The 12,212-nt window shown below is 44.7% G+C and overlaps 1 protein-coding gene across 5 annotated transcripts in view; it reads right to left on the reverse strand.

Annotated features, from left to right (window-relative positions):
• Positions 1 to 12,212, reverse strand: part of SULF1 (sulfatase 1) — a 285,427-nt gene that overhangs the window by 30,024 nt on the left and 243,191 nt on the right. For all 5 annotated transcript variants that reach the window (XM_085605482.1, XM_085605483.1, XM_085605484.1 and 2 more), the window contains 2 exons: positions 1,424 to 1,566; positions 1,202 to 1,325 (listed from right to left, as the gene is read on the reverse strand). In XM_085605482.1, the coding sequence (XP_085461608.1) occupies positions 1,202 to 1,325; positions 1,424 to 1,566 (267 nt within the window). The remainder of the gene's footprint in view (positions 1 to 1,201; positions 1,326 to 1,423; positions 1,567 to 12,212) is intronic.

The following is a 12,212-nucleotide window of genomic DNA, read 5'->3' on the forward strand; positions in this document are numbered from 1 at the left end:
TGAAACCTAAAACTCAGAAGAAGAAATGGGTGGAGGGGGTACCTCCTTTTCTGTGCTGGCCGCTTCTGGCTGCAATGCCCTTCCTCTCTACTTGCTTGCTACTAAGTATGAAGATTTAAGTTGAGCCTAAAAATCTCGCTGTTTAATAGTGCCTTCTAATGTAGTTGTTGGGTCAATGGTCGACAAGCTTTTAGCAGTGTGACACTCTGTAGAGTAGCTGTGTGCGTTATACTTTTATTTTATTGATTTGGAGATCACTTGTGGTGTACTGCAGGCTGCATCTCTCAGCCTCACACTTTTTAAACAATACACAGGCCTCCTCATACATCCCTTGGGACTTGATGTATCGGCTTAAGCTAATGATACTCAATAGTACTATTAGATGGTGACCTCCCTTCCCAAATTGAATTCAAGATCTTGCCATCTCTTGGATGGATTCATACTTTATTCTCCTATATTAATCGAAAAGAGAAATTCTGCTTTTTGGCACCCCATCTATGTGGAGTCCTAACTGGTGGCCTTCAGAGTTGCACTCCGCCTCCTTCACCAATTCAATCTGTTAGCAATCTACAGGTCATTTCTGACTCAAAACTCTTTGTCAGACAGGTTCAGAAAGTGACATCATCTTGCTTTCTGTTCTTAAAAGTGCCTAGGAAGTTTCTGCCTTTTCATCCCTCTAACATAATGAAAACTGCAGTACAGTCCCTTAATCATTCCATATCGGACTACTGTAGCTCTCTCTGTTTAGAGCTTTAGCACTTCCTTCTACAGTGTCTTTAAACTATCCAAACATCTGCAGCTTGCCCAATTCTTGGCCTGTACAAAAGAACCAGGATCTCCTCTTGCCTCGAAACTCCTCATTAACTGCGGATAGAACCATGCTGCATCCAGTTCTACTTTTAAAGCTATTGTTCTGGCAGATGTCTTTGCTCTTACTCTGGAAACTTGGTACTTGTTCAAAAATCTATAAGGGTAGACTTGGTGGCAAAGCACTTGATTATATTACTTTCGAAGCCTGGAACTCTCTCCCATCCGCCTCTCTGCAAACTTTCTATTGTAATTCTGAAAATTTCTGAAAATCTATCTGCTTCCCTATACACTGTCTACCTGTGTATCAATCCCTCTTGGCCATAAGGCACCCAATTCCCAGGTAATAGCGCATTTAACAAATTGCATATTAATCAATCAATCATATTGTTACCTATTTCAAGACCTCTAGGTCTTAAATTGCATTGCTTGTGGCCTTGGCAACTTCTTAATTCCATCAGCTGTACATGAAGTTCATTCAAAATGCTCCTTTCTACCATATGTACTCCGTTCGTCATCTGGCGGGGGAAAGCAGAAAACAAGAGTACTTGCAAACATTGGTCTAATGATCAATTGACTGGGTTATTGAGATTATTACAATGTTGAGCAGACATACCTGATAGGGATCAATGTTCATGTCAAAGTACTCAAGGAATCCAGTGGCAAACTCACAGAAAAGAAAGTTGTGAGTCTCGTTCAGTGTCCGCAAACACCAGTAGGTATTGTTGTTGGAGCTTGTGCAAGCACAGAAGGACCCCACTAGAAGACATACAAAAAATAAATCTTGATTTAGTGGTACTTCTAATATGGACCACGTCCATAAATCAATTAAAAAAAATAAAGGCAGAAGAAGGCCATGCATATGGGTCACTTAGGTCTACTGCACCAGCACATCGACTTCCCCTAAACAAAAGAAAGTTCCTGAGAACTTTAAAGTAGAAAGATTAAGCAGATCTTCTGGTTAGATGGCATTTATTGGATTATCTATTTTTTTATGTTTTTTTTTCCTTCTCATAGTATTACTTCAACTTGAAAAATTAAACAAAAAGTTTAGTGTAGACAGTATGACTGGATTGGGGAATGTATGAACGTTAAATAGCTAATTGTGCTGACTAATTCTTCATAATGCCTGCGTTTATCACATTATAGCTTAGAGAATAATTTCCTTTAAGAGCTTTTGAGTGATGGTGAAAAGAATATTAACATTTGAAAGTGTGGTTTATTTAATTAGCACGAATAACAATCAGTGCATGTATTAAGCACAATTGACAAGTTATGTTTTCTATGACTGCTAATAATATGTGTTACTGTCAAATCCAACAAAGCAAAGACAATAATAAACACTTTCCCTTCATAGTTTTGTAGCTTCTAAGTGCTGTACGCAAATTGAGGTTCTATTACCATAGGTATTGGTATACAGTGTATTATTCTCTGAAGGATGAAAGGCTGACTTGGCCTTGCCAGGATTCAAACTCCCCAAATGTCAGCAGTGAACACTAAGCATGCTGATCCATCTTGCCAAACAGATAAGCACTCTCAGAAGGGTGAGAGGTAGTGTGGATAAACCTGGGGTTCAAATATAGAACCTGCAGGCTACAAAAAAAGTTTCATTATAGGATACATTATCTCATCAAGCCATGTTACTAAGATACAAGGCCACTGGACACAATGCAGAAATTAAAAGCTGAGGCTATATAGAATACAGTAAAGACCATGAAGAGGCTTGTCGAGATTCAGTATTCATAATCCATATTGTTTTGTGCCAGGATAACAGCTCATGGAGATTCAATAGCCCCCACATAAACATTTGCAAGCTAATTCAAACTGTAGAGCTATCACGTGTCTCCTCAAATCAACTCATTGTCTATCAAGTTAAGACTGTCAGTGTGGTATGTGAGGAAGTGGTCTTTGAACTGTTAAAAATGACCCTCTTTTTAATATTTTGGACCTCCTGGTTGTTTAATCTGCTGTGAGGCCCCATAACAGAGTCTCACCCACTGTAAGCTTCTGTCACAATTGTTTCTGAGCTGTAGCCATCAGTGCCCTCATTATAAAATGAGAGCTGCTGCTCTGCAGCTGGGGAAAGAGGCCCTGTGCTGTATGCATGTGAATATATGTACACAGCTGTGCAGACCTAGCAAGGGAGCCTGTTTGACTCAGCCTGGTATCCGCACACAGGTAGCCCTTTTGCAGCTGGGGTCCAAGATAATTTAGTCTCAGCCTGCTCAGACCATATAATTTGATACGGATATCAAAATGAAACTGCCCCTTTCTTTATGATTAAAGTGCAGGTGTTTAGTGCTGAACACTTTTGGTAAACTACATAAAATATAATTTTAGATTGGCTCAATGCAAAAAACGAATAACATGGTTTTAGCTCTATCTCCCTGGGTACCGAACAAAAATATTATTTTGCACCAGATTGCAGGAAAAGGCCATGTAACGAAGAGTGCAAAATGCCATGAAATGGACAACTGCACCCTTGATGCAATAGATTATCTGATAGAGAAGGTGTAGAGCATCATGGGCAATGAACCAAAACAAGTCAAGGATAAGAGAGGCGAACCCAATATTACACACAATTTCAAGGCGGACAGTAGGAAGGCTCCCACTAGTAAAACTAAAACCACTAGCACTGTTTTGACTAAACGCAACCTTCTCCTGGATCCCAACAACTCAAGCTGCTCGTCCCAGTCTGCTGCGATCTCCCCCTTGGAGAATCACCCAAGTGGGCCCAAAATAACGGAGAGCCGCACTCCAATTGTTATCTGCACTAACCGGTTTACCCCCTTTCAACTCCGGGTGAGAACATCCCAGCATAGAAGGTCGGTGAGCCGGGCGAAGGCAAGGACCAAGGCTCCTCACCTGGAAGTCTAGCATCTAATACAGCAGACCTGGATAGCTTAAAGGAGTTCTGGTAAATGAGTCCCTTAGACTCACTCAGCAGTAAATAGCCAAATATGAGGCCGTGCTAGATGAACGACTATTGGCCAAAGTAAATAACCAGAATTGTTAGTCATGTAGTTGCCCCTGTTTGGTACAAGTTCTGGAGAAGCAGGCTTTCGAAGGTTCCACCGGTACCCCGGCCCTTCAAAACAAGACAAATCAGTCTAATCTCCATCCAATCTCAGATACTTGGAGCTCCGTTGACTTTTTCGGTGAGGTAACAGGCTCTGATATCCAATATCAAGTGAGCCAAGGAAGGATCCCATTACAAGCTTTAAGCCCTCTCAACAAAATCACAACCTTGTGGGCACACACAATAACGCAAACCAATTGATCTTACGGATATCTCTCCCTAGCATCAAATCTGGTCTCCAAACTGGTATTCAACAACAGAAGTGTATACTTAGTTTGGGTCCCGCTACAAGCCGCGTCCCGTGCAGGTAAGAGCAGTGGATCTGGGTTGGGGTGGGGATTCGACAGACGACCACGAGGAAAAACTAAATAAATAATGAATTTCCCCTCCTCATTGTCTGTCGAAACCACCCCCTAGCCAGACCGACGGCTCTTACCTGCACGGGCCGCGGCTTCCCACTATGCGGGCACCACAGGCACCTCCAAAGAGAGCACCGCCAGCAATTCCAACAGCTCAGCACGAAGAAGTCAACTATATGACAGTCGTCCCTAGACTAACTCCTTGACAAATGGAAACTTCAGAATCTTTATTAAACAAGGTGGTACATTGGATTCATCATAAGCACAACTGTCTATCCTTGATTCGCTCTGATATAATCCTTGCTGAATGCTTGTCTAACAACCTTTGGATCCACAATAACATCAAGTTGACTGTGACGGACCAGGTTATTGTGGACGGCCTTCTAGCCATGGAAGCGCGATCACTTCCTACCCAAAACTGCTTGATTCAGTTTAGAAAGGCCCCGGCAAAATGCACATATTAGCGAAAATCCAACCAATGCCATCCAGTCACCACCACAAAGCAGTAGGGTCCACTGCCCCATGGATAAAGCAGTTAATGGCCTCAGGAGTACTACGCTGGTCAGTCTGAAAGCCCCACCCTTGAAGAAAATAGCCAGCAGTTTGTGCCCCATATGACCGGCAATGTGGAACAAAGCCAAACGCCCACTATATCAGCAGATTGTGAAATGGCTAACGGTCGTCCCATTTTGCCACTAAAGAAAATTGACTGACTGAAGCTCACTTCTATATTCAATCACCTAACTTTTTCAGAACCCCTCAGCACCTAGAAACTAACCCCAGACCTCCAGGCCTGCTCAATAGTGATGCCTAAGAAAGAATTTCAAGCACACTCCTGAGACCCTTTGCAGAAGACTCATAGTACATTCTTTCACGGAAGGTAACTGGTTTAAAGTTTAAATTTAATGGCCCAGATTGGGGCACTTTTATTGATAACCATGAAATGTGCGCCTTCCAGGAAACTTGGGCACCTGAACCGTGTTTTAGATGTGGCTATTCCAACTTTTATCGCCCAGCGTTGATGCAGGCACAATGTCATCCTATGGGGGGGATTAGGGATTTCGGTGAGAAGTATGCCACATTGTACCACCAAGAGGTTGCAAGCCCCCTCCCCAGACACTCAGTCTTTCTTTTTAAAGTGTAGAACAGGCCCCAGAGTGTGAACAAGGAGTCTCCAACCTTAGCACTCTCAGATACCTTCCCAAGTACCTTACAATCGGATGCATTTTTGATAATGGCCGGAGATTTTAATGTGAAATACGAATCCCTGGGTGCCTGTGACACATCCTTATCGGACGGGGAAGATGCTCTATGGAAGGTCCCAAAATTAAGCACATTCCCAGCCAAGAGAACCTCCACCATGCCCCCCCCCAGCTGTTGGGTACTACACTAAGATTTGGGCTGAGAGCTTGCAATGGGAGATCCCAATCTGATCATGGTGGTGCCATGACCTTTAAATCGATCTAATTGTTCAAGTAGAATAGACTATATACTGTTATCCTTGGACTCTTGGCCATTCTTGTCCGACATGGTAGTTGAAAAAAGAGAAGACAGCGACCACAATGCTCTGATTTTGCACCTGAGTGGGCTAGTGGGCCCGGAAAAGATGGTAATTAAACCTAGCCAATTGGGTAATATAGCCCATTCTAACGATAAAAAAGCCATCGTGGAAGAGTGTCCAGATCTCCTGAAGCAGGTATATGCCAGGGTGGATGATGCTATGGAGAAGATGAATCAAGTAATGGAAGAAGAATCAGGCACTAGTTTAATAATTAAAACATATGATGGTTTTTGACTTAGTTGGGCTGGGTACCTGCTATTCAGGTGCCCAGCCTATCTGCTTTCTCTTATAAATTGATTCCATGTACCTTAGGTACACTCCAGATTAGATTCTGGGGTACCCTTGTGAGTCCCTAGTATATGGTATATTATGTACCCAGGGCATAGGTACCCCAGAGGCCTACCAGGGGCTGAAGCATGTATTATGCCACCCTTGGGAAACCACCCAAAATGACACCACAGGTCTGCTACTGCAGCCTGGGTAAGGTGGTGCATGCACCCCTTACTGAGGTATAGGTTCACTATACCTCACCTATCAGTCACTCCTATGGCATGCCTTAATCCTAAAGGCAGAGTGCTTGGTTATATGTGAGAGGGTGCCCAGGCATGAGCTGAGCCCCTCTGCAGCCTTCGGAATCTCTTCACCGGGGTCGTCAGTGGTGCAGCCTGACCATATACTCTTAAGTGCATTATATCTTAAACGGTTAATGCTAACTTCGGACTGGCTGCACAGAACCATGTTGTGTTTGGTGTCAAAAACCTTGGAATCATACCCTACACCGGTAACTGGTGTGGGAGTATGATCCCACCCTTCTAGAGGGAGAGACATGGCAGTACTGGTATACCCGGTAGAAACTTGACAGAGCCCTGGCATCACAAAATGGATGTTGCAGCCACAGACATGGGTCTGGCCTCCTGCTGCTGACCGAAACTCCGGCAGGGGAGGCCTGGACAATAGGTTTCCTGTCACAGGGAGGTGTAACCACCTCCCAGACAGGATGATGTGTATTGGGGCTGGGTGGGAGCACTCTCTGAGTGCTTTGAAGTCCTGCACTGGGGGCACATTTGTGTCCCTGTGCATAGTCCAGCTCAAACCGGTTCAGGGGCTTCCAGCCCCTGCTCTGGCGCGAAACTGGACAAAGGAAATAGGTGTAGCCACCCCTCTTTCCAAACACTCCCATAGGTGGGTCCCTAGAGCTAGTCCAACCACTTCCTTGGGTATAAGCAAGGAACCTCTGTAACCAGAACTTGGGATATCCCTGGACGAAACTCTGAAGCTGAATCCTGGAACTTTGGCACTCTACTAAAGACTAGAGCACTGAAGAAATCTCCCTTGGGGTCAAGGAGTGACTCCCTTGCTTGGCAGGCACCAACAAAGCATTTTACCGGTCTGCATTTCCGAAGCTCCCGCCAAACTCTGAAGTATTTGCAGCCCAGGAAGAGGATTTCCAGACATTTCAGACGCCGACCCGAGTCTCCAGCAAAGCTGAGACCCGCAGCCCTTGTGAGTAGCGTGGAACCAGAACTCCTGGTCACCGTGCACTTTTGTAAGTGCATTGACTTCTCAACGTCTCTTGAAGTCGTGCTTGGGGTTACTTGTAGCCCCCACCGCGAGTAGAAGATCCACCGAAGATTGTCAGCCTAGTCACCCCGAGTGACCCGTGGGCCGCCATTTTGTGTTTCCTCTCGAGGTCCCTTCTGGATCCCTGGTCCGACGACTGGTGGGTCCCTGAGGGGGTAACTTTGATTTTCCTTGGGCTTCACTGGTTGCTCCAGACGTGCCCTGACTCCCAACCAAGTGGTGAGTTCCTCAGACCTTGCTGGTCTGCACCGAAGCATCTGTCTCCTTTCTGCATGGGTTGCTGTTGCCAAGGCTTGTTGTGTCCAATCCGGGCACCGACGCTGCAGCACTCGACATCCTTCGTGGGACAGCTCGAATCCAGCTCATGGTCCTCCTCGACGCCTCCTGGTCCTCGTGGCTGAAGAGTCAAGCTTCACCTCCTTCACCTGAAATCACCCAACTTCGGTGGGCATCCGCCTATCGTCTTCCTGGTCACTGCCAAGTGACCCAGACTCTGTCCGCTCTGCTTTCAGGTTCTTCTTGACTTCGATCCAGGCTTGGATCTCTTCGGCCACTTCGCATCTTCCCGGCAGCATCACTTCTTCGCCAGCTCCCATTGAAATCGACGATGCAACCCAACACCATTTGACACCTATGCACCCGGCTTCCCTGGGTGAGGTAACACGAGTACTCTGGTACTCCCGTGGGTGATGACCCTAGAACTTCCTAAGTCCCAAAGGGTTTGGTCTGGACTCATTTCTAAGTGTCCCTAATCTTTAAAAATGTAACCGCGACTTTCCCCATAGAAGCTAACGGGAGCTCGCGGCTGTGTTCTCACACTGCACACGGCCCCCGTGGGTCCTGTGTCACTACCTTGGGTGGTTCCTTGGGGTCTCAGAGATTCTACAGGCTCTATGCCTTGTGTCTAGTTAAGTCGTGGTTCTTATACCACTATTTTAGTATATGGTTTGGCTCGCCCCTTGGGCCTGACGTGTATTTGTGCTTATTACTGTCATATTTGAAGTGTATCTTATGTGTTTTGACCTCTAGCCTCATAAAGAGACTAGGAGGGTGTGTTTAGAAATAAATACATATATTTTATATATATACCTGATGTGATTGTCTTTCATTTAGCCATTCAAGAGATTATAGACTGGTAAAACAAGCTGCTTTACATTCCTTCAAGACTTAGCCTGAAGGCTGCTCTCCATAGCTACCACTAGGATAGCTTTCAATAAAGGCTGTCTTTAACTTATAACCAATAAGGGGTTGTTTGGACTGGTACAAGGTGCCCACTATAACTAGTGGACAGCATATACCAGGCCAACTTCTCACACTGCTCACCAATGAGCTGATGAGTGGTGGGAGGGAACGTTCCAAATCAAATCCATGGTACAATGCTTAGTGCAGGTCTGCTAAATCTCTCCTCTTAGCCCTGATGAAAGGTAGAGACCAGAATCATATACCTGAGGCCTGTATGAAATACAAAGAAGTACTCACACAAGCTAAAGCAGAGTGGGGGGTGTTTTTTGTTGCAGATCTGACCCATGGGGCCAAATCAGGGGCCTCAAAACATAATAGCGCATGGCAGTCATGTTTCAACTTCCGCAAGTAGCATTCCGTGTTCAACCACAAAAGTGGGTGGATCATTTCGGAAACCTTTATTCCGCATATAAAGAAGGCGGCGGTGACTGATTGCATCAGTTTAGGATGTACTAACTATGCTGATATTGCTCTCCTCGCGATCTTTAGTATAGATTTCCATAGGGCCCTAGACTTAATTACTGCTAAGAAAGCTCCAGGACTGGATTGTATTCTGGCTGAACTTTATGCTGCTGAGCCTGAAAGTTGGACAACCTACCTAAATCTTCTAAAAAAGGCCATACTAAAAGGGGGCCCATACCTAAATTCTGGTGCAATGCCGAGATAGTGCCAATATACAAGAAAGGGTCATGAGATGAGCTTGGGAATTACATGCCCATTAGCCTTTTGGACGGGCTTCAGAAGATCTTTTGTCAGAAAGTGCTAGGGAAACGGATAGTGTGGGTCCAATTAAATGACATCCTCATTGTTCTCCAGGTGTGCTTTAGGCTAAAAACAAGCACCCTTGACCAAATTTTAAAATTTGTGACTTTATATTGGAAGACAGTAGTGCTGGGAAAAGTTAATCTCTTTGTAATTTTCGTTGATTTATAATCTGCATTTGATATGGTTCCTCTGAGGGACACTGTGGGAGGTTCTGGATAGAATGGGAGTTTGAGATAATATTGTAGATATTCTTAAAAGGATACATGGGAATAACACCGCAAGAGATATGGAAAGAACAGGGAGTTTTCTGATGCGTTTGGGATAGCGAGGAGAGTGTACCAGGGGTGCGTGTTAGCTCCGACAGTATTAACATTGTATGTTAACGATTTGGCTGAGGCCCTAAATTTTGAAAATAATGTTGCTCCTAAAATTCGACACACAATACTCTGGTAGTTTGAAAAATGGAGGTCAGTAAGAGTGCACTCAAACGCCAACAAGAGTTGAGGAAAATCCTTAAGGTGGCTAAAAGAAGAAATCTAGGAACTGAACGTCTGCACTCAAAACTCTATAAAGTTAAAGCAAAAAAGCACTACCATATATGATGCGGAACTGTGGGGCCACTCTTGTACTAAGGAGTTATCAGTGGCAGAGAATCGTTTTTCCAGACAACTTCTCATTCTCCCCTAAAGTACAACAATACTCCAGGACATGGGCTTCTACCCAATACCCTTTACAATCCAGCTAAGACCCCAATTGTTCTGGCACAGGATTTAGTCAACAACTGTACGGGAGTCCTATAGACTTCCCCTAGGTGAACTCCTTTGTAAACCTAGGCACTTGAGTATACCTTGCCTCTCATACCTAAAAAGAATGTTTAAAGCTCTTGCCCTGGAAGTCATGTGGACTAGACCAGATGAAGCGACCCAGACATCAAGGCAGCTAATTAAAGATCGGTGCAAGGACAACCTCTAGGGTATGCAGATCAGGGTGTGCTCCCCAGGAAATCTAACTGATGTGTTTTTAGACCATAAGATCATTCCATGCTACGTACCTTCAGTAGATGCTATACAAGGCTCCTCTCCTAGGCAGCTTTACTTGAAGTTTCACTATGGAACACTCCCCTTGGCAGAACTTACAGAGAGATGGGGGAATTCTAGCAACCTTAGCTATCCCTGCCCAATGTGTATTTAATGTCTTGACACTACACTCTACTTTGTTTTCTTTTGCCCTGCTTTTAGGCAAGCCTGTAAGAACTGGATCCTACCTCTGTGCCAACTCTTGGGCACGAGGTCTCTCCAGCCAGCCCTAAGGATCCTGAACTCTGACACTAGAGAAGTGCTAGTGATCAGTATGGCTACACGCTGCTTGGATAATAAGTAATCGTGTAGGAATGGTGGCTTAAAAAACCTCTTTAGGTGTCCAAATTTCCTAGAGGCCCATCTTATCATCTGAATTGGGTTCCTCACTTGTTACTGGCTAGTAATTGTGTCTGCAACTCCGGCTCTACTATTACAAGAATTTTAAAAGGTTTTTATTGTCTTATAGTTGTATTCCTTTTAATCTGAGAACATTGTATTTATTGAAATGCTAGATTTGATGCATGCGTTTGATGGATTTGTAATCCGAAATAAACAAATTTTGAAGATTATTTTTGACTTCTATTCGTCCTCTAATTTACTTCGACATTTGTAATATTTCCCTGTGCCGGCCCTAATGAGATTTGAGTTTTGGTATAACCTTCTTGACCATGTTAATTACTCTGCTGACTAGCTGGTTTCTTGAACAATGGGCCCATTTGGGACGGAACGGCCTTCTCCCAGGAGAGCAAGAGTTGGGGAGGAATTTGCATAGGTGATCAGCTGACAATCTGGCAAGCCTGGCAGGCACAAAGCGGGAACAGACAGATCTCTGGCATCAGTCCTAACAGGGATTCCCTTTGACGTCTTGGAGGGAAGAAATCAGTTTTGCAGTGTTAGTTAGAGGAGGATCCAGGTTAAGGAAGGATGTCTTGAAGAATACTTTACAGGAGGTGGGCCAGACTGTTGCTGACCTCAGGAAATGCCAGTCCGATATGGAGAGATGATGAAGGATCTCTGGAATGGGTAGGGATGCCACTTTTTAAAACTCTCCACCTCAACTTTTAAACCCATGCACATCGGCAGAGAATATGAGAGAAGAGGGAACCACAGAGGAGGAAAGACCAACTGTCTCGCAGCTGAATGCCTCTTTTGAGTGGAACAACTCTGGATTTGTACTTTTTGGACTATTGTGGTCTCAAGGGCGAGCAGCAGTACCTTACTCACCTCCTCTGGGGGTAGTTGACGGTGGACTTCCTGGGGACCTTGAATGAATGGAGTCCACTAAGGCTTCTGTGTGAGATCAGTCTGACTAAAGCTCCAGGAAAAAATGTAATAATTGTGGAGGCAGGAGGTCTAAAATAAACACTAATGGTGGCGGGAGCATACCATCAGGTGCATCATAAATCAAACCCAGTGCAAATGGCCCATATGGATCACAAATATAATTTTGCCATGCTGTTTGTGTGTGGCATTTTGCAAGAATTCGTTTGGGCACCTGTGGCATAGAGGTATCTATAGAAGTGAAGGAATCCATAGCATCATTGTAGCAAAAGTCCTGGGCAGTCTGTGAGCTACGGGTCAATGAGGTCTTGAGAGCACCGTGTTCTGGATATGAAATTTCCCCCAAGTTAGAGGGGGAGGGCTGTGTGCCACCAGCAGGGAGAAAGTCATTGAGGGCATCCTCGGTGTACTTCTCCCACTCTCTACATCCTGAGTTCAGAAGAGCGGGAGAACAAGAG

Source organism: Triturus cristatus, chromosome 5_1 (genome assembly GCF_964204655.1).
Source record: "Triturus cristatus chromosome 5_1, aTriCri1.1, whole genome shotgun sequence".
NCBI lineage: Eukaryota > Metazoa > Chordata > Amphibia > Caudata > Salamandridae > Triturus > Triturus cristatus.